The sequence below is a fragment of the Glossina fuscipes genome, unplaced genomic scaffold (genome assembly GCF_014805625.2).
Source record: "Glossina fuscipes isolate IAEA_lab_2018 unplaced genomic scaffold, Yale_Gfus_2 61185, whole genome shotgun sequence".
NCBI classification, from domain to species: domain Eukaryota; kingdom Metazoa; phylum Arthropoda; class Insecta; order Diptera; family Glossinidae; genus Glossina; species Glossina fuscipes.
The window spans coordinates 645,422-667,515 of NW_024003416.1; the positions used below are offsets into that span (position 1 = coordinate 645,422).

Genomic DNA, 22,094 nt, shown 5'->3' on the forward strand with positions numbered 1-22,094 from the left:
TGGGCGATGTTACGACTGCTAACATGCCGGTCAACTTCGATCATTTCCCCGATTTTATCGATATTTTCAACGACCGGCCTACCTGTGCGAGGTACATCTTTAACATCAAAAATTCCTGAACGGAATCTACGAAACCAAAATTGCACATAATTGGCTGTTACAGTATCGGAACCATAAACACCATTCACAATTTTACCCGCCTGGCTTGCATTTTCGCCTTTGTCAAAGAAAAACTGTAAAATGTACCGAATTTTCTCTTTGTTCACTTCCATTTTTAACACGCTGTAACTCACAACGGAATGCACCAAACAAAAAACAGCACAAGAATTTTTTTTACTGCGAAATGTCACCTTTCCAACGAGCATAAATATGAAATTGTTTGATCGATACTTTACGAGAAATCTATCAGTGCAGCCATCTACCGAAAAAATAATGGATTTCTTTTTCCCCAAACTGATATCTTCATAAAGATAGATTATAGACCGTGTATCATTTCTACTGTCTATTTCTACTTAAGGAAGCATGTGATGCTTCGAATATACACATTTAAGGAAAACCATCATGCATCGTCGTTTTAATTCTTCATATAATTGTCTCTGTTCTGTATAGCTGTGTCAAGCTTTCGCTTTAGCAATAAAAGCATTCATGGCACTGTAAAGAAACCACATCTGCTCGTTTGCACATTTTACAAAAGGAAACGATGGACAGACATTAGATGGGCACGCAGACAAGCCTAGAAAAAATCATTCTGAATTGATCGGCATTTTAAGTTCTTCTGGGTGTTGTATACATCCGCACAGATTAATATACCCTGTACCACAAGTGGTGCGGGGTATAATAAGTGATGCAGGCTTTAAACATTAAACCACGGCATTTCAAACTTGAGAAAAATAAGCACAATTGACGTCATCAAGAACGCAACAGAGATCATTGCTGACGCACCTACAAGTGCATACCAGGGAGGAGTTAATAAAAAGCATGTCTATTTCACATAAAATATATATTCGGAGGAATATGGGTGCCATGAAGAAAGAGTTTGTAATGCAATACTTGATAAATAGTCCCCTTAATTTGTTATACAAACAGGGAATTCATTTGCGACGCCCATCTTGGCCACTAGCAACGATAGCAACATACTGAAGGTGCATGCCAAAGTTTAGTTTCAGGATGAATGGTATTAAAAGCCATATGTGTGTGTGCTGTATGTGTTTTGGTTATGATTTCTTAAAAAACTGAAGACTTCGCTTCCGGTATGAATCACTTGGTGAGGTGGGGTGATTGGTTCAATAGTTACTTTGCACAGATAACAATAACCAGTTGTAGCTAACTAACCATAGTATAGTGCTCTCATTAATACTTAGAAAAAATTTAAAATTTTATTAAGACTACAGAGGCTTTCAAATTTGTTCACAAAATTTTATAATTAACTTTCGAAACCTCAATATGTAGAAGGAAAACCGAAAATAGTCGGAAAGAAAAACGATCCCTGCCATAATGAAATCACCCGCTTTTGCTTGCGAATGGGGTTTCGACTACCTACGAAGCCCCTTTACATAGCGGCGTTCAACCTTCCTTCGAATGAAGCAATTCTGGTCACAAGTAGCAGGGTAAAGTTCGATTTGCAATCAAAAACCGTCCACTGTAGAAACTAGAATAAATGCTCCGTATACAGGTCCCAACGGATAGCAAAGGTTGAACCCCGAAGAATTGAACTCCAACGCATACACCAAAATTTTGGCGAGATGAACTTGAACATTGTGTAATTAAACGGGTAAACAGTGTGTATGTATCAACAATAATCCACTCCGCACCTCATACATATATTACACGTTCTTTTGTACGTAAATATAAATTGTATTGAAAAGAGGTTTTACACCGCTATAGACACTCGTAAATTCTTTTTTTACATTACAAGATGAGATTATATATGAAATACATATTATTAAATTTCTTAATTTGACTTTTTCGCATCTTCTCTTATAATCATAAGTGAATTCCTGCAGTTTTCACAGTATCTGCTTACAATCAATTATTAATTTGTACATCATTGCATACATCGAAAGATTAATCTTACCAGATATATTAGGGGTGAGCTTTCTAATGAAATAAATCAGTTTAAAGAAAGTCAACTGAAATTAAATGAGACATTGCAGCTTGTAAACTTATAATTCATGTGCTTTGTCGTAGCTTCTTCTGTAAACTTTTTATACTTACCGTCGGTATAGATGCTGCTTTATATTGTAACACCTTTGAAGAGCACAAACACTTTTATTAATTCTGATTAGCATGACATTTTGGTTGGTGTAATCGTCTGGATTGCTCTGGACTTAAATTATTAACGTTTTAAAAATTAAGGAAAAAAGCATCTACTTTCAAGTACTCCTAGTTCAAAGGTATTAATAAATATGGTAGTTAAATATGATTGTTATCACAATTTACACGCCCACAAAAAGGAGAACGCAAAATTAAAATATATAAAAGTGTGTAAGCTTGAAAACCATGTTTTTAACAATTAATGCTTGACATGAAACTAACCTACAAAGGTTTCAAAATTAGCCGGACATTAACTTTATCGTAGTTTTTAAGGTAACATATAACATTTGGAAATATGAAATTTCGTAAAGACCAAATATATCTTTCATTTTTATATGTATTAACGCTTCATGTACACTTTCCTTTTCTTTTAACTTTGCGTTAGCTATTACAAAGTTTTTTTATTTATTTATTTTTTTTTTTAATATTTCGGGTGAAGGATTCATTCACTGATTCATTGACTTATACCCATGGCGAGTAGAAACAGGACGCAAAGAACTGCTGTTGCTTACCAGCTGCGCTGTGTGAATTAACTACGGGGGGACTGCTATTACTACTGCCGTTGCATGCAGCTGTAACGGAAGCTGCTGCGGCAACAGCCGCATAGCCGTTGTACCCCATCTGGGAATATGAAGCTGCTGATACAGTGGCGGCAGCGTTGCTATTGTTGCCTAAATGCGAGTGAGAATGAGGGCTGTACGTTGTTTGACGAGCTGCGCAATTTTCCAGTATACTATTGTGATGTGTGGGTAAGGGCGGAGGTAGCCCGACGGTGTGGCCGTAAGTTCCTAAAGTGTCAAAGGTTGAACTTGTCTGGCTGGTAGTATTGCAGTTTATGCCCTGTAAATTGGCTGCAGTGCAAGTTATTTGACTACTACCTGCCGCGCTACCAAAACTACCTGGCATGCCATGATGATGGTGATGTGAATGTGAGATGGGCGGACGTAAAGATACATGACATTGGTAAAAAGATGATGAACCCAAATCTCTCTGCTGTGTTATGGGTGAACCAGGCATTGTTGTAATTGAAGGGTGGGAGTGCGTAAAGCTTGCCATCGGAGCAATTGAACTGAAACGAAAAACACGTCGGCGAATGTTGACCGTTAAAAATATGCTTATTTTTTATGAAGAACAAGGTCACCTTAGATAAGCATTACCTATGACAAATGTATAAGTGATCAAAACGCAAAATAGTTTAATATTTAAAATTGAGTATTAATATTGAAAGTAAAATAAAGGATTTTCGGTAAGCCGCTTTTACAATTCTGCATTTCACAATTTTATTTTTGAAATTTTCCAACCAAAAATGTACAGCAAACGTTGAATAGAAAACTCATTGAAAAGGAAACTTTTAGCGGAAAACAAAATATTTTGTGGAACGCAACAGGTTAAAAAGAAATCCGACCATGCAGCTTTTTCATGCTGGTCACAAGTTCAATTAACGCAGATTATTAACCTTTTCAAATACACGTTTTGCTACAATCGTCCAACTTTAATCTAAAAGAAGTAAAAAAATTATATCCTAGTCGAATTATTTGTCGCCAAACCTTCTATACTCCCAAATTTTACTTGAAAAAATTTGAAGAAAATAAAATTTCGATAATCTATAACATTATAAAATTGGGTGTGGCTGGCTGTGCTAATTTGGTACAGCCTTAGAATCGCCAATATATGGAAACTTTTATTTATATAGGTTATGACTAATGAAAAAAGACCTCATTTTTGCTCTGAAGACAGTGAAGTTCTCGCTTCATATATTTTTCTATGGGCGTGCCCTTTGACTGATTTGGACCAATTTCAACAACAAGAGCAAGAGCTTCCAATGTTTTTGCCAAATTTGGAGCCAGTATCTTTGCGAACGAAGAAGGCTTTCAACATATATCATGGAAACGCGCAGACGGACATTATTAAATCGATTCCGAATTTGTTGCTAAACAGGAATACATATAATTTAAGAAGTCTCTAAGGGTTCTTTGTCGGAGTTGCAAGTATTTTTATAAAACGTAAATACCCCATCCTTCGATGTTTGTTGTAAAAATAAATATTGCGTAGTTTACGCTGGGTGCCGTTTTCAAAAACGTGATTCGAGAAGAAGCATGTAAAGCTTTGACATGTCCTATAGGCATGTTTGTACAATGTAGACTTTCTATTATATCTTCCTATTAATCTACTGCCACAGTAGATGAAAGCGCTGCCTATTTCAAATGTTCCTCCTCACTTTCGTCTCTCAAAGATTTATGGGTAGAAATTACCTCCTTTGCTGTAGCTATCAAAGACAGAAACGTGTTTTGCCTATTGCGTGCTGCCAAATGATGGAAAAACCAGCAAAAAATATACAATTCCATGACCGAATTTATAACTAGTATTAAGATTTCTCCTTGGGAGCTTTACAGTAATAGTCAGAAATCTGTTGATACGCTTCCTTGTCGAGATTTGAGCAAATATCCCTCTTCCCATCATCATCCTCTCTGCCCAAAGTACTACGACATCAGTTTCATGAATTCAAATACGTCTCAGCTTATGGAAAATGTTCCACGCTAAATCAGGCAACTATGTCTAAGGTAATCTCCCCGGGGACATGAAAGAATCAATAAAAAACTCGACTTCTCCTGTCGAAGCCTGACTACGTTTTGAAAATCACTCCGATCATCGCCTTATTGCACAAGAGTACAGGACATTGACCGGCAAACGCGCACACGTTTTTGTTAAAAAGGTTTATCGCTACTGACAAAATAAAACCATTGCGTCAAGTTCTCAATACTAAAAATAAGGAGAACATACATTCACCTTACCTTATGCTAGAACGTTTCTCAAAAACAAGACTAAGTTTGTATCAGGCCAGATCCGGTAAAATATTTATTTAAAATAAATAACAACAAGATGCTAGTAGCTTTGCCGTTGGGTGCCACTTGTAAGCATTGATACATAATTTATTGGTTGTATTCATCCGGATTCGTTACTATAATAAGAGCCACCTTAACGCTGGCAATGTCAATCGCTAATTTAGATCGGCATTGTCCTCAGTCACAATATCAATGCTACCTCACTACTTATTTGATTCTTTGGCGTTACTGTTATCGCTAATGGTGTTACTGCTTTTCACTCAAATGCCGCTGTCGTTCTTGACCATAGTTGTTGGTGATGTAAGCGAACGGCATTTCCATAGTGGCTAGCAATATACTTTTACAATTAATTCATGTCCTTGTTTTTATGTTTGCTGTTTAATATTATTATTTTCCACGTTCACAAGCATTTTTTCATATCTTCTTTTTAAAAATGAAATGATAAATTAATATTACAGCATTATCTCCGTTACTGTCAAATATTTGTTACTTCCGAATATAAGTTGTTTAAAAACAAACGTATTGCATTTACATTGGGTCTATCAATCCTTACAATTTTAGTGTTGTGAAATGGGTGCAAGCAAAGGAAAAGGCAAGATGACTGCAAACTTGCTGCAAGTTAGCTGCATACTCTTATATTATAAACTTATTGCCATTAACAAATCTTATACTTACTACAATAGGAGTTCTAACACGCTTTTACATCAAATGCATGCGATCCCACCTGCAAACCTTCGCTATGATTATGGTTATATATTTCTCAGCTACATATCTTCTAATAATATTCATTGAGGTATCTATCGTCAATTGAGGTATCGTTTTGCCAAAGCGGAGTGTTTTTCATTGGGTTATTGCTTAAACCCTGCTTAAAGCTAAATGTCGATTTCGAATGTTTGAGAATCATGAAATATATTGTTTTTTAATTTTGAGGAAGGGAACAATTACGAAAAATTTTACGGATTTTCTTCTGCTGTATTCTGCAATCTTTATAAGATTTTTTTGATTTTAGCATCGGTAGGTGTAAGTAAACCCAAGTTTTTTTACACTGTCCTTTTTTACTCGATTTTGAAAGAACACGTTTCATCCATAAAAAAATATATGAAATTTTTGTCCTTGCACGAATCTCAACAGAATTTGGTTTTAATTTTGATATTGATTGTGTTAGTGACTTGGTCTGCTACGTGAAATACAAAAATTTTATGATCACTTCTTTCTTTATCTCGTTGTACTTCAACTTGAATACAGTATTTCGTTATTCAATACCTGTTTTGTGTTAGGGTGTTCTGTTCGTAGGATGCAATAAATAATTTCAATAAAATTTTGGAAGTTGATGTTCATTTGTTGGTGCTCCGCTCCGAAATAAATAGGCACAATTATTATCAACTTTCAATATGGTTTCAATGGTTTGTACGTTGTTCTTACGGATTGAAGCTTCATTGTATATTAATTTTTTTTTATAGTAAATATGAGTTGTTGGTGTTTAAAAATATCTATCATGGATTTCATCATTACTTCTTTCCACGGGTTTTTGAAAAAACTCGAAATAAATTTTTCATTTTCCACGATATTTGTAGGATATATCCCCATATGTCGCATGTATTTTTTACACGTATTTTGCGTGACATATCTACCTATCCATTTTTAAGTAACATATCTACCGTGTAAGGAAAGAGTTAAGTGTATTTTTATTAACAGTAGGCTTGTCGCAAAGCATTTTTCTTTTACTATGTTTTGCTAAGACGTCTTTACTTTACTTGCAGGCTGATTTTAATTTAAAATATTTAATTCCTACCGAGCAGGCTTGAAACCATAAAAAAAATTAAACAATTTACATCTATACGTAGAGGGGATAAGTTCACATACATCTTTTAGGATTTCACCAACAAATATAGAGACAATAGATAAAACGAAAATATCTGTATCATCTATACCACTGAGAGTAGTCATGACATCAACAATTACCACACAATAAAAGTGATTACTACACCAACAACAATAATGAATGGAATGACAATCACAACTACAACAAGAAAAATATCAAGAGCGAAAAAAACAGCAAACAGAAAATAGCCATATCTATTTATCTACAATTTAGTTAGAATGAATATATTTTTATTTGACCACTCAGAAAATGTCTTTCATGTAGACATGGTGCTAATGATATGGTTAGAAAGGACTGCAGGTTGGGAGTCGGGCAACAAGACATTTGCGTAGGTTCGATTTGAAAGTCGAAACGTCTGATAAAGAAGGAAAGACAACTGCAGGATTGTTTCAAAGACTGGTCTAAAGAATGGCCAGTCGTGATGTCAAGCACCGCTGGTAAAGACGCTGGTTGATGAATTAATGAGCTTTATGTCGACGGTGACAACGTTTCGTTACAAAAGAGTTGCAAGACACAGTAACAAAAAAGCAACTTTTCACGTTAATATGAAAATAAATTTGAATTGTCATTTAAAATAAAAATAGAAACAAAGCCAAACTATGGTTAAAAACTATCGACAAAAGGTAAAATGGCAAGTTGAGTGAAATTTTTATTTTTTGAATAAATTATAAATAAAGTTTGCCTGAAGTCAAATATCAGAAAAAGTTAGTCAAGAGTTAACCAGGCAAAAAAAAAAGATGTATGATATTAATCAAAGTCTGAAGCCGAACAAAGCAAAGCACGCAGATTTATGGAATAAAGAAGAGAACTCCTGAAATTGAAGTGCAAATAATCAAGTCTAAAAGTGAGAAGGCTGAAGCAGATCTTAATAATAACGTAGAATCTAAATATTTGAAATAATGAAGTAGTAATTGGTCAGTGTCAGTGTCTAAACGCTGAGTCAAAAGATAAAAATCTATGAGTTAACTAATCAGGCTATAAACCTGAACACACTGTAATACCGCTGTTCCAAATCAAAAAAGTGTTCAAGCGTATTGGCCCAGCGTATTGTAAAGAATAACTTGCAATTCTGGTCGTTATGGATTTTTGCAGCTGTTGATTATCAATTTTTAAAAAACTTATATCGAACATTCTGTCGGAAAATCAATGAAGTCATATCTTGACAATAGGTGACAATGTGAAGGCTGATAAGTGTTTGTCTGCTCTTAAAAAAGTCTCCTCTGCGGTACATCAACGTTCAACATTAGAGCCAATTTTGTTTAGCATATTTAGTGATACCTTAATAGCTTGTTATTACAATTAGAAACTTTGCCTTCGTGCTCGTCAAACGGCCATTGAGACTTGTTGAAAAGCTTGCTGACTGAATAGATGAAAATCTGCGCAACATTGCTGTTTGGTCCAGCGTTCTGTTCGCTACTAAGATTGAATTTGTCTGTGTTCCTTCTAACGTTTCAAACCAAATTCTATATTAAATTCATATGATTACATTATATACACCACCGAAAGAATACGTAAGAAAATTGTGGTTATCATCTTCACCATTTATATGCCTGATAAAATTAGAGTGAAACTAATTCAATGCCTTATTATTCATCTTATATTTTACGATTTTCCTGTGTACTGTAATCTTCTAAAACTGTACTGTAAGCTTCTAAAAAAAGAATATTGAAACATCAAACATTGAAACATCATAACTTTCATTCACAATTCTCGATTGAAGTCATTCTTAAATGCAAAATTCATCTTCTAACACACACGAGCCATAAGCTGACGTTTGTTAAATTCAAAAGAAGAATGAACCGTATGACGTGAAGTTAAGGAATAGTCACCTTATTAATATAAAATAAATTGAAAATACTTTCTCAAAGGTGCCTTAAAGGGGAAAAACTGTGCTTTATGATTTTAATCATGACTGAATTTATTCTGTAATTACTTGATAATTTATTACATTTTGTACAGATTTTAAGTTATGCAATGTTGTTTACATAAAATACATATACGTCTTTTTGTAACTAGACCTAAAAAACGTCAAGTTCAAGCAAATGGGATTTGGTTATTTAGAAAACTTAGAAATCACCTTCAACATATTTTAAATAAGATCTGCAATTTTCCACATATATTAGTTTGGGGAAAAAGAAATCCATTATTTTTATATGAAATTCAGGACTTTATTTAACATGCTTCTGATTGTCCGATTTGGGTCAAATATGCACCGTTCTGTTGTACGATTTGTTGCCATTTTAAAGGTAACTTCAAAACGCCTCTCATAGAAGTCCTGGTCTCTATTTGCAAAAAACTCTAGTCGATTTTCACAATACTCCCTAGATTCCAATTTTTTATCATTAAAGAAATTTTGCAATGCAAGAAAAAGATGATAATCGCTTGGTGCCAAGTCCGGACTGTATGGCGGATGCATTAAAACTTCCCAACCAAGCTCCCGTAGATGTGTGTGGCCTAGCGTTGTCCTGGTGGAACACGACACCTCTCCTTTTGGCCAATTCTGGCCGTTTCTGGTCAATCGCTATCTTCAAACGGTCCAGTTGTTGACAGTAGAGATCAGAATTTAGCGTTTGGCCATATGGAAGCAACTCATAATAAATAATCTCCTTCCAGTCCCACCAAATGCATAGCAAAACCTTCCTGGCCGTTAGTCCTGGTTTGACTACCTTTTGAGGTGCCTCACCGCTCTTTGACCACGATCGTTTTCGCACAGGGTTATCGTATGTGATCCATTTCTCATCTCCAGTCACCATCAGTTTAAGAAATGGGTCTATCTCATTCCGTTTGGCCAAGGCTTCGCAGATGGAAATTCGATCCGTCATGTTTTTTTCTGTGTAATTGGTGTGGCACCCAAACATCGAGCTTCTTTTTGAATCCAGCTTTGTGTAAATGGTTTAAAACTGTTTTATGGTCGATTTTTAGCTCCTGGGCGATGTTACGACTGCTACTCAACTTCGATCACTTCTCCGATTTTACCGACATTTTCAACGACCGGCCTACCTGTGGGAGGTGCATCTTTAACATCAAAAATTCCTGAACGGAATCTACGAAACCAAAATTGCACATAATTGGCTGTTACAGTATCGGAACCATTCACAATTTTAGCCGCCTGGCTTGCATTTTCGCCTTTGTCAAAGAAAAGCTGTAAAATGTACCGAATTTTCTCTTTGTTCACTTCCATTTTTAACATGCTGTAACTCACAACTGAATGCACCGAACAAAAAACAGCAAAAGAATTTTTTTTACTGCGAAATGTCACCTTTCCAACGAGCATAAATCTGAAATTGTTTGATCGATACTTTACGAGAAATCTATCAGTGCAGCCATCTACCGAAAAAATAATGGATTTCTTTTTCCCCAAACTAATATTATTTATTTATATATTATTTTTTGTTAGTTTTTAAATATTATTATTTTTATTTTTTATTTATATAGACTGAATACAATATACCCACAACATCAACTCGGAGTTAGCCCATTCTAGAGCCTTTCAATAAAAATAATAGTGCTCAACCGCTTTTATCGACGTTTAGAAACTATAAATGAAAAGTGGCATGGAGGATTTCTACAAAACGGCAGCATGTTCTTGTTCCAATCGATCTTTTGTTACAAGAGTTGAGCATTGCTTTTTCATAGGACCAATATATAGATGCTAGAAAATAATCTTCAGGCTCCTTCAAAATGCTTTAAATCATTTAGGAAAATGGCCTTGTTACTTTTAGCTGAAGATAGGAGAATTCTCAACAACTAATTTAGATATTTAAATTATAAATTATTAGATGTACTTCTTTCACTGCAACTGTATAAAGAACGCAGCCGTATATATATGTATATATATATTGTTGATCGACCTTAATTTCAAGTTTGGCCTACTCTATGCTACACTGTTCAAAATGTGCGCACCGGCCACATTAGGAGGAAAATGCCTGTAATACCCAACCGTGGAATGAGTTTCCACTCCTACTCATGCAAAAATGCAACTATGTCAAGCTTACCTGGCTTTTTATCTTCCCTTATACCTTGCATATTGTTGCCGCCGAAAAATCCGAGCAGTACGGGGTAACACATAAAAGAAAAGTAAAGAGCTAACGAAAAATTCAACTTTCAGTTTAGTTTTTACGTGGTTTGTGCATAATTTTTTTGTTTGTCTTCAATTTGACGACGAACATATTCCGCGCATTCTTCAACCCTTTTTAGTTGCAATATCTTTAATTTAAAAATATTTTTCTTTCTAAATTCACCACGAACTCTGAAGTCATTTGTGACTCGTAACGATCTAGTGACAATATTCCTGCACGACCGGGAGATATGGGAAACGGTAGGAAGATTTGCAAAAACAAAGAAACGAATAGCGTCAACGTAGGCTCGTAGACAGTGCCTCCCTGTGGAGATATATTTTGGCGGTCATGACCTAGGATAGGGATAGGACTGTAGATTGTATTTAATGGATTAAAAAGCTTGCACTAGCCAAACTAGGCGGATTTCCATCCTTAAAAAATAAAATAAAATATATATGTATAAAAATGTATACTTATATATGTTATCCGTCTGTATTATATCGTTCAAACAAACAAGCAAACAATCCAACATACAAGTATACCTGCATATATATCAATATACAGGCAAATAATTACGCACTCACAGTTGACTTTGGTGGTTTTGCTAAAAAAAGGCAAATAACTCTGGACGATATCCCGGCTCTTACCTCCCGCTATGTATGACTGACACAGCTGGGAGGGTACTAGAAATCTTGATTAGGACCATCCTAAAAGAGTACCTCAATAAATTAGAAGATATATCAAAAAATCAATACGGTTTTCGGAAGAAATGCTTCACCGTAAATGTGATAAAAAAGGCAATTAGCATAACACGTAAGGCCATTTAAAGTAAAATATTATGGTTTAATAATAAAGAGTACTGTGCCGTGAGGACGTTGCATATAAAAGATACCTTTAATTCGGCCAGCTCCTTCGTATTCAATTCTAATGGTTCTCAGTTATTTACCCGGGAGGACCCTTGTATATCAAACATCAGGGTGTGCCAAGAAATACATAACTATGCCGAGTGTTCCTCAACAATTTGTGCTCGGGTCCTTAGTATGGATTATTCTGTATGACCCAGGGCTGGCATTGCCGGTTCTCAAAAGGTGCGAACACTTTTGGATGTGTGGACGACATTGCGATAGCCATCGTAGTTAAGGAGTTAACCCAAATTCACCAAATCAGAACGGAAGCCTTCGTGCTTGTAAAAGATTGTTAATTAAATATCTCGACGTGATGATTAATGCTCGCATGACAGTTACTACGCAGTTCCATATCGTATGCGAGAAAGCAAGTCGGATGTACGCTGCTTTAAGCAGGACGATGGCAAATTTTGCGAGAGGAAAAGGAGCAAATGTAGCAAGCAAGTCTAGCTTTATGGCAAACAGCCTAGAACAATTCTAGCTCTGATAGATGGGTCAGTAAATTGGTCATAATTGCTTTCGGCAGTACTTACGTAAGAATGGACATGATGGCAAACCATATTGCCCAGAAAGTGGAAAACAAGATGCAGCTACTGAGCATACAACGTTTCACTGTCTAAGATCTACCAAGATTGTAAATCGGGTAACAACTTAATAGCGTTTATGCTGCATCAGCTTGAAATTTGGCACCAAGAACGCAAGCAAAATAATAATATGAAAAGTTTGATTAGAAGAGACTCTGCGTTGTCATCACGTTAGACATTACACGCTAAAAGATTACTGAATAACACAGGTGGCAATGTTAAAAAATACAGGTTTACAGCAGGTTTACCACAACTCTCAATCCTAGACCCCTTTCTGCGGAATTTTATATATGACGACCTGCTGAACATGGATCTTTCAAAAGAAGCGATATTTATAGGGCATGCAGATGACGTTGCCCTGAGTGTGCAGTAAACGTCGATTTTGCTAATGAAGCTTTTAGCAAACGATAGATTTCGTCGAATAAGCAGATGACTACATAAGTCTAAACTGAAACTTTCCGTGAGGAAAAGTGAAACTATACTGATGACAGATAAAATGATGTCCTAAGTGCCGAAAATAGAGGTGAATAGGCTCAGTATCTAAATCAATTCAATTTTAAGAGATGACGAAGCGTCATTAGATACGAGATTAACTTCACCGCACCAAATAAAAAGGGTTACGAATAAAATATTGGCATCTGCAACCACCTTGAGCAAAGTTACGTCAAACATGCGCGGACCAAAAAATGTTAGTCAAAAATTTATATGTAGCATAGTCTATGCGCCAATAATGTCAAATTTGAGCAGAAGAAATGTTGCGAAGTAAACATCTTCAACGAAAGCTGGAAGCGAGGTCGCGACGTCCAGCATAATATTATGAGTATCAACAATACATAAGCGACTGCCGCGGGGTAATGCGAAAGCGGTTTCGGGATGGTCTTTATCACCGTGGAGGGCCACTTTCCACCAGTTTAAAGTGCGCTACCACTTCGTCCAAATAAAAAAAGGAAACAAATAGCCCTCTCTTCTTCTTCAGTAGTACTAGAACTTCAGTAGTAACCAGACTGAATTCTGTCTACGAAGAAATTCTGGGTAGTAGGAAATACTGGTCCACGGCCCTAAATATTTTTATTTAGTTTTTATAAGTTTGCCAACTTCACAAGACATTATCTATATATCCTTCGCAAGTTTCTTGCAATGATCCCGAATTCTCTGGTGATATTGGAACCTCAAATCTCTTTGCTAAATGATGAAATTTTTCAACAGCTTATTCCGATTCCGATTTAATTGTTAACTATCTATATAGAAGTGACTCGGTTTCGACTCCTAATTTGGTCAATTCAGAAAAACGTGTTTTACATAGTTTGAGCTCTCTAAAATATAGTTGCGCGCCTGGAGATTCCATTATGTTTTCTGTTTGTGATGGGATGGTGGTTTCTTTATTCCACTTCATAAATGAAGAAACAGACATCATGTTGGGAACTATAGAGATATTGCCAACTTGAGTGTCTTACCTAAATTGCTTCAATGAATTGTTACTCAGCATTTAGCTTTGCTATCAAATATTATATTTCGTCGTGCCAGCAGGTTACCTAAACGAAAGATCAACTCTTACAATTTACTTACCATGTTTTCAAGGCTTTATCTAGTGGTTCTTGCATGGATATCACGTATACTGATTTTAGTAAAGCGTTTGACTTAGTTAACCATAATTTATTTATCTTCAAACTCCATGCCTCTAGCTTCCCTTTGTACGTGGTAAAATGACTAAGCGTTTATCTACCTAACAGATCATTCAGGATTCTTTTCAACTTCATTACCGCGGATGAATTTCCGGTGACGCCCCCAAGGCTTCCACTTATGGCCCCTTTTATTTAATCTATACATTAATGATTTCTCCTCGATGATTAAATCTAGTCAGATCTTAATGTACGTGGACGATGTTAAACGGTTTCCTTCCTTCTTCTTGGAATCGCAATCGTATCAGCTTCAAATTGACTTAAATAATTCGGTCATATGGCGTTCATAAATTTTCTAAAACAATGTAAGAAGCTCTCTTTCTCAAGCTGGAAATCATTCAGTACTTAGTATTTTATCGACTCACACAAGTGGTAATACGTAAATTCGTTCATCGAATTAGGAGTTCTATTCGACCATAGTTTACTTTTTAATGTTCACATTGAGCTCTTTTTAAGTAAAGCTAGGTCCGCGCTAGGTTTCATTAAGAGGCGATCCAAAGAGCTTAAGGATCCTTACAACGGATTTACATGTGCTTAGCTAGTACAATATTTAAGTATGGCTCGGTTGTGTGGTCTACTTCCTATAGATGTTATCTAGATTCAATTGAATCCGTTCAAAAGCAATTCTAGCTGCTTGCCCTTACGAATTTCTCTACTCTTGTGTCTCGGTTTCCTTAAGAAAAAAAATTGCTTCTGTTAGCCTTACCATCACTTGAGAAACGACGATTTATTCTTGGTGTTTCCTTCTTATTTCAATTAATTAATGGTACTATCGATTCGTATATATTAGTTGGTTAGATAAGCTTTAATGTCCCTAATCGTTTTTTAGGCACTTTATTTTCATTAAGCTATGTTAATGTAAATATAATTATGAGATGTTTAATCCGTGCAGAGTTGTTTCCAGAAACCTAAATGATATCCATCACTTAATCCCTATATCGGATTGTTTAAAGTCTATTACAACCACTTTGCTTAGTAAGTGCGATGTACCTATGCCGAATTCAAATTAATTTGCAATCTTAACAGCTACCTAAAATAGTTGAATTTATTTATTGTTATCGGCTGACAAACTTTTGATTGTTTGCAATGTTGTAAAGGGTCATATGCAACTCGGATCTTTACTTTACTCTTTGCTCTTTTGTGTGTGCCTCTGTGCTATACGTGCACATCCTTTTTGTTTCTTTATTTTTTATTTATTAATGCATGATTTATTTATTTACTTTTTTTTTTATATAATTTGTGTTACTTTTATTATATTAGATCTGTTTCCTTTGTAAATAAATAAACAAAAAAATAAACAACTATCGAAATTTTATTTGTTCAGATTTACAAATTTCCTTGCGACGAACCATTTGGAAAGCCCTGAGTCGCATCCCAGCTACAAATACCCCGTTTCAACGTATCTAAACGTGAAGTAAATTCTTTAAAACGCATAAGCCATTCAAAATATTGAGAGATATTAAGGGTGAATTGAGCTTCTGTAAGTTTGTCAATTCTAAAAGAACGACGAAATAATGGGAAGGACGGGTTTCTCATCTCTTATGAGATATGAGTACTTTGAGTTTCGTTTTATTCAATCTGTTCGCAGAGGGTTTTGAAAAGTCATATAAGGATGGTAAAGTATTTATTGGTCACTTTCCTCATAAAGTCAAACAATGGGATGTTTTCCCGCCAGTTTATTTAAACGGAGGGGAGATCTTTAAGGAATGATAACGTTAAACAACTCTTGTTCTTTCAGCCCTGTCGTTATTCCTTGATGCCTCCTCAAGTATTGTGCCCTATATAAGGAAATGCAGGAAATTCACGCAGAATTCATATATCTTCACGCGTTCCTCAGAGAAGTTATCTTTGCATAGGCACATTCCCTTACTCGTGGACGATGTACATACTTTCCTCTCAGTTAATTCAACTCAAAATATTAAACTGCTTCAGTTGAACTTACACGAATTGTACGGCTGGTATGCCACTAACGACATATTACTTAATCTAAATAAATGTAGCAAGCTTTCAATTGCTTGGTGTAATAGCATTCGCACTATTTTAATTGATAAGTACGAACTTCTTAACGGACAGTTCGTTAGTGATCTGGGTGCTTTACTCGATCCCCAGCAACTTTTTCACCGTCATATTAAGGTCTGCGTTAATAAGGCAAAATCACTACTGGGTTTTATCGAACGTGAAGCAAGGAATTTAACAACCCATATGTTAACAAACGGCTACTTACCTGGCTCGTCAGATCTGTATTAGAGTATTCGGTCACGGTATGGTCACCTAATTAAAAGCCACACATCGTCTTCAAGTCGGGACAAAAACAATTTTTATTATTTGCTTTGTGGATTGGGTTGGATTATCACGCCTTTGCCTCCATATGAGCACGTAATTAAACTTATTGACCTAGCCGATCCTATTGTCTTGCAAACAAGACTTCAAGTCTTAGGGGTTAGTCTAGTCTCCAAAATGATAAAAGGCTATGTGAATTCACCAGTTTAACGTGGTCTGATGCATTTTCGTATCTACAACAGACGTACTAGAAACTATGACCTGATTAAACTGCCTCAATGACACACTATGTGTGAGCTACATCAACGTAGTCTACTCGATGACCTTACTTTTTCCAGTAGTAGTTAACAGGAACTTGATAGTTTACAATTCATACTAAGTTCTCCACTTCAATGGTAATATGCATATTTATAAATATTAGACAAAACTGTTTACATATCACTTCTTGTACTATGGCAATTATTTAACGATTATTACTAATTTTTTTTTTTCGTAGTATTTATTGGTACTGTAACGCATCAAACGCATCGTAGTCTTTTTTCCCTTTTCTACATATTACTCTCCTCTAATCTTAGCGTGATACTGGTAACATTAAATTTTTTTTTCTTTTCTTTTTCTTCACATTAGCAGAATTTTTAAAAGAAACTAATAAATTTTGTACAAATTAATAAGAAATAAAAAGAAAAACGGAAAAACTAAATATAAAAACACAGAAAGCATGCGGTTTTTGTTGCATTACGGCCGTGGCCTTTGTGGGTTTGGGTAATTTTCAAAGTTATGTGAAATTAGCGTTATGACCTATATGTTGTACTATTACTATTATTATTATTATTATTATTATTATGTATGTGGATGTATTCTCAACAAATGTTACATTGCATGCCTCAACAACGTTTAAACATTTTCATTCAATTACGTAATAAAACAGTTCGCTACTTCATCACTTCGTATATCTCCAAATTCTACCAAATTAATTCTATTTAGGTTTTCTATGTTTACTTTTATTTGACTAAAAAGTTCATTAATTATATGTCAGATTTGGGGTTTGGGGTTTTTTCTCATATTATAATATTATACTTTGTAGTAACTATATCTTCCCATCTTCAGTTTTTTATATATTGCATATATTATATATTTATATTCTGTCACTTTCATTAAGTTTATCTCCTACACTGCATTCGATTAATTCAGCACTTATAAGAGGCTAGCTTCCCTCTTTTCCTTAATTTTGGTCTTATTAAAGATTCATGATATATAATATATCTGTAAACTTATTCTCCATCTTATTGCATTTATTTGACGCTGCTATTTCGTTTTAATCGGTTTCATTAATTTTATCATTGATTTTGAATACACTTAACATTGTGTATGTGTCATTATAATTACGCAAATTCGGCGCGACGTGATCTATGTTGAGAATGTTGTCAGTCTGGAATTCAGATATGCAACAAACAATCGAATAATGACTCGAGGTATTGGTTTGTAGAATAAATGCGCTCGCATTATTGTTACTTACGGAAAGATGATTTATACACGGAATTGCTTTCGTGCACATGGCGCCTCTGTTAAGCCACATGTACACCAATACCAAGGTTCGAGCAGTTATATTACTTTGTACTTCGTTGCAGATTCATATGTATACCGATTACGCAAGCAGTTCATTCAGCCTCCGCCTTTATAAAAAATCTCTATTTCATTAAGAAAACTGTATGCGTTAGGCGCCAAGCGGTCGGTATATAGCTAATTATAGTAGTCGATATATTGGCCAATTGGAAATTGATTTGAAGTGCTTCGAAATTGTTTACATTACATACGCCATACATAGCAAATAATTTTGCTTTTTTCGGTCAGTTTAAACTCAATGAGCTGAAGTTTTTGTATTGTATAAACGGAATTTTCCGTACACGAGACATTTGTTTCTAGAAAGGTTCTATGTACGTATATATAGTCGATTATTTCATTTAGACTAGCAAGAGATGCAAGGAAATTTTCTGCAGTAATCTTATATTTACACGTATACATCACATGTTTATGAGTTAATTATTTTGCTTATATATTCATTTATTTCAACTTACTCTACTATAAAAAGGTTTTTCTTAGGCCTATAAACATTAGTAAAGAAACCAAATTCCTAAATATTATATACAAATTATAATACAAATTATAATATAAATATAATAATAAAACAAAATATTATAATTATGTAAATTTTATCTTATTGCACTTGTTGTTTGAAATATATTTTACTGTATCGAAAATGTTTCAATATTTCAGTCATGAGATAATTTCACGCATCCAAGCAAACTTCCAATTTACTTCTTTCGTTCGTTTTTTAGCTTTCCATCTTTCCGTAGTAGTCGGCAACTATGTCCAATGGTTGATCGTTCCCATGTTACGTTTTTTCTCGTTGTTATAATAGACGACAGATTATACAAAGACAATTTACTTATTAAATACTATTTACATCAGAGTATATAGGAATGTGTACTCTACCTTATTTGAATGAATAGTCTATATTATTACATAATATTTCTTATTTCCTTTTTTCTTTATTTCAGCTGATGCTCTTAAATATTCATTTATTACTCGTAGCGAGTAAGATGTGTTACGCAGTTAATAACTTATGTGGGAAAAATGATATAAATGGCGTCTGTTGGATTGTGTCCAAACAGGCGTAAGAGAGTCATGAAACGCACATCAGCGGTCATTTGCTTTTGTCATTTGACATTTTACTATTTGACATTTTGTCATTTTGACAATTTTTATTAGGCGCTATCTCCTCTCCATTTTGCATAAATTTCAAGCTGATTCTATCAAAACGAAAATATGCGTTGTCTGATCTTCATACGATACGAGTTCGGATCTTATGAGCAGCAAGCAGGGAGATATGTACAATCCTATGAATAGATTTTCGACATTTTCGATGTCTATTGATTGATGAAAATTACAAAAAAAAAAAGAATCCACTTGATTAGGGATCAATTAAATTCAAAGGGGTTTTAAGTGAAACAAGACTTAGTAAAAGTGCACTACTGGAAGTAATTGGAATACTCCTAGAGCGTGCGGTTTAACGATTCTAAATTGTGCATAACATTGTTAAACACCGCTCCCTACTTAACAGACGGACAGAGAATCCCGCTTAAAAATTCCAGCAAACAGGGTCTTTGTGATCATTCGTTCGTGGTGACGTGCGTACTAAATTTTAAGTGGTTTCGTCTTATCGTACTCAATCGGAGTGCAACCTGCAGGTTGCAATTTTCGTGTTTTATCCATAGAATGAACTGTGTTAAAATGGCTTGTATCGAACCACTTTTTCAAGCTCTCCTCACATATTGCCTTATTTTGAAATGAAGAAAATTCCTGTTTTCCAAATTTTTGGACAAGACCCGTTGGGTAACAATCAAGTTAAAAATTTGGATTCGATGGGCCAACAGTTTGAATTTCTTCCCATATAAACGTTCCTACGAAAACTGAGTCTTTATATGGTAAAAAAGTCTAACTTTCATTATTTTATGGTGGAACGTAGGCCACAATAATAGCTTGAAACAGGAATTCATTTTAAGAAAATTGAACCCCAAGGAGATATTTTTCGATTGATTCTCACGAAAAGTAATCCTTTTGCCAAAAAGGTTTAAAGTTTAGTGTTTTATGGTGAAAATTGGCCGCTAGTAACAACTTGGCATTAACCGTAGAAAATTTGCATCAGATATGCCAATATTTCAGACCCTACCACATGCAGAAAGTCTCATTGAAAATTAAACTTTTATATGGGGACAAAGTGTAATTTGTATTTTTTTTTTATAAAAGAAGTAGGAATATATAGTCGGGCAAGGCCGACCAATAAATACTTGACACCACATTGTCTAACACAATTCCTTTTATTATCGAATACACAAAAATTATATCTTGTTTATATATAAAGGCGTATTTTTAATGTGCGTAGTTATGGGAAAGCGGGTCCAAAACGCAAACTAATGTGGGACAAGTTTAATTCCTACATAGGGTAGGATGCAGAAATAGGCGTAGATGATCCAAATTTTGTAGAGTTCATTTTTGTATGAAATTACTATAATATTATGGGTAAATCTTCATCACCACTTGTTAAAACTTAGACTATTCTGCTCTACAAAGGATCAATTTTCGTGAAAATCGTTATTAGTATCCAAAGAATAAAGTGTGAAAAAAACATTCTAATCTAAAATCTTTTTTTAACGTAAATACGCTTTTGCTGCACGTAATGGCTTACTTCATTTGCATACTAATTTTATCCGAGTAGTTGTTCCAGAAGCATTAAGAGGTAAACTTGTATTATTTTTACATGATGGGCACTGAGACGTTGTAAAGATAAAACAATCGGCCAGTCAACATATATGATAGTTAAACAATGATGATGTCATTCGCCGTCTAGCTCCACACTAAAATATTTCTAAAACAAGAAATCCTGTTCCGCATAAGGAATAGTAAATACTAATATACTAATACTAACAGTTGGTCGGAACTAACAATCGATTGAGAACGTATTCACGTCAACTTCGCCGGTCCAATTTTCAATTCAATCTGGATTATTTGCATCGATGCCTATTGTCAATTTCTTTATGTGTCTGCCATTCATAATACAACAACGGATGACACTATTAATGTTGTTCTTTCAATTTCGCTAATGGAGAGTACAGTGAGAGTTCTTATGAGCGATAATGGTCCCCGATTAACATCGGAAGCGAATTAGGTATTAAGCATATTACAATTTCATTCTTTTCATCCTCCTTCCAGCGAATTAGCCGAACTTCGTACAAGATCATTCAAATCCAACCTTTGAAAGCATAGATGGACATTCAGCTTTACGGAACCACCTTTCTACGTGTCATTTTATGCCTGATTTCAAAGATAGATATTCAGCCGAATTACTTAATGAACGACCTGCTGAAACACTGTGATATCAGGTACTTAAAGAACCGAACAAAAGAAAATTCGTTTAAAAAAAATTATACACGTAATTTTAAAACTAACAATACTCTACATATTCTCGAAATTTTCGGAAAGGGAAAATATGGATATTTGGAAACATAATACATGATCCCGCCTTTTGTAAAGTACAACCATCAAAAGATCCCACAACATGAAATATATATCAACTTAAACCTAGAACTGATTTCCAAAAAGACAATGAAAAATCTGAAATCCATTTGTGTTTGTTCAATACGTTTTCACAAAGGGAAGAAGGCAACATAAAGAAAATTATGGGGAGGATCAATCCTAAAGTATTCAACCCGATGCCAGCAAACTCAAAAGTGCCATTTGCTGCAATAGGCAAAGGACAAAAACGTTAGGTCTCTCATCTAACTTTAGGAGACTTGGAAAGTTTTTAATACTTTATTATACATTAAGATTACTAAACAGATGGAGTGGTGCTATATATTAGTTTGGGGAAAAAGAAATTCATTATTTTGTCGGTAGATGGCTGCACTTATAGATTTTTCGTAAAGTATGGATCAAACAATTTCATATTTATGCTCGTTGGAAAGGTGACATTTCGCAGTAAAAAAAATTCTT

At 34.8% G+C, this 22,094-nt stretch overlaps 1 protein-coding gene across 7 annotated transcripts in view; it reads right to left on the bottom strand.

Annotated features, from left to right (window-relative positions):
• The window catches only part of LOC119643534 (paired box protein Pax-6), a 116,697-nt gene that overhangs the window by 6,659 nt on the left and 87,944 nt on the right, over positions 1 to 22,094 (bottom strand). For 5 of the 7 annotated variants that reach the window (XM_038042910.1, XM_038042908.1, XM_038042911.1 and 2 more), the window contains one exon: positions 2,726 to 3,382. The exons of 1 other annotated variant lie outside the window; for it this stretch is intronic. In XM_038042910.1, coding sequence (XP_037898838.1) covers positions 2,776 to 3,382 — 607 coding nt within the window. In that variant the 3' untranslated portion in view covers positions 2,726 to 2,775. Of the gene's footprint in view, positions 1 to 2,725; positions 3,383 to 19,276; positions 19,472 to 22,094 lie in introns of those variants that run through there. One more of the 7 variants, XM_038042912.1, reaches the window with a different exon arrangement.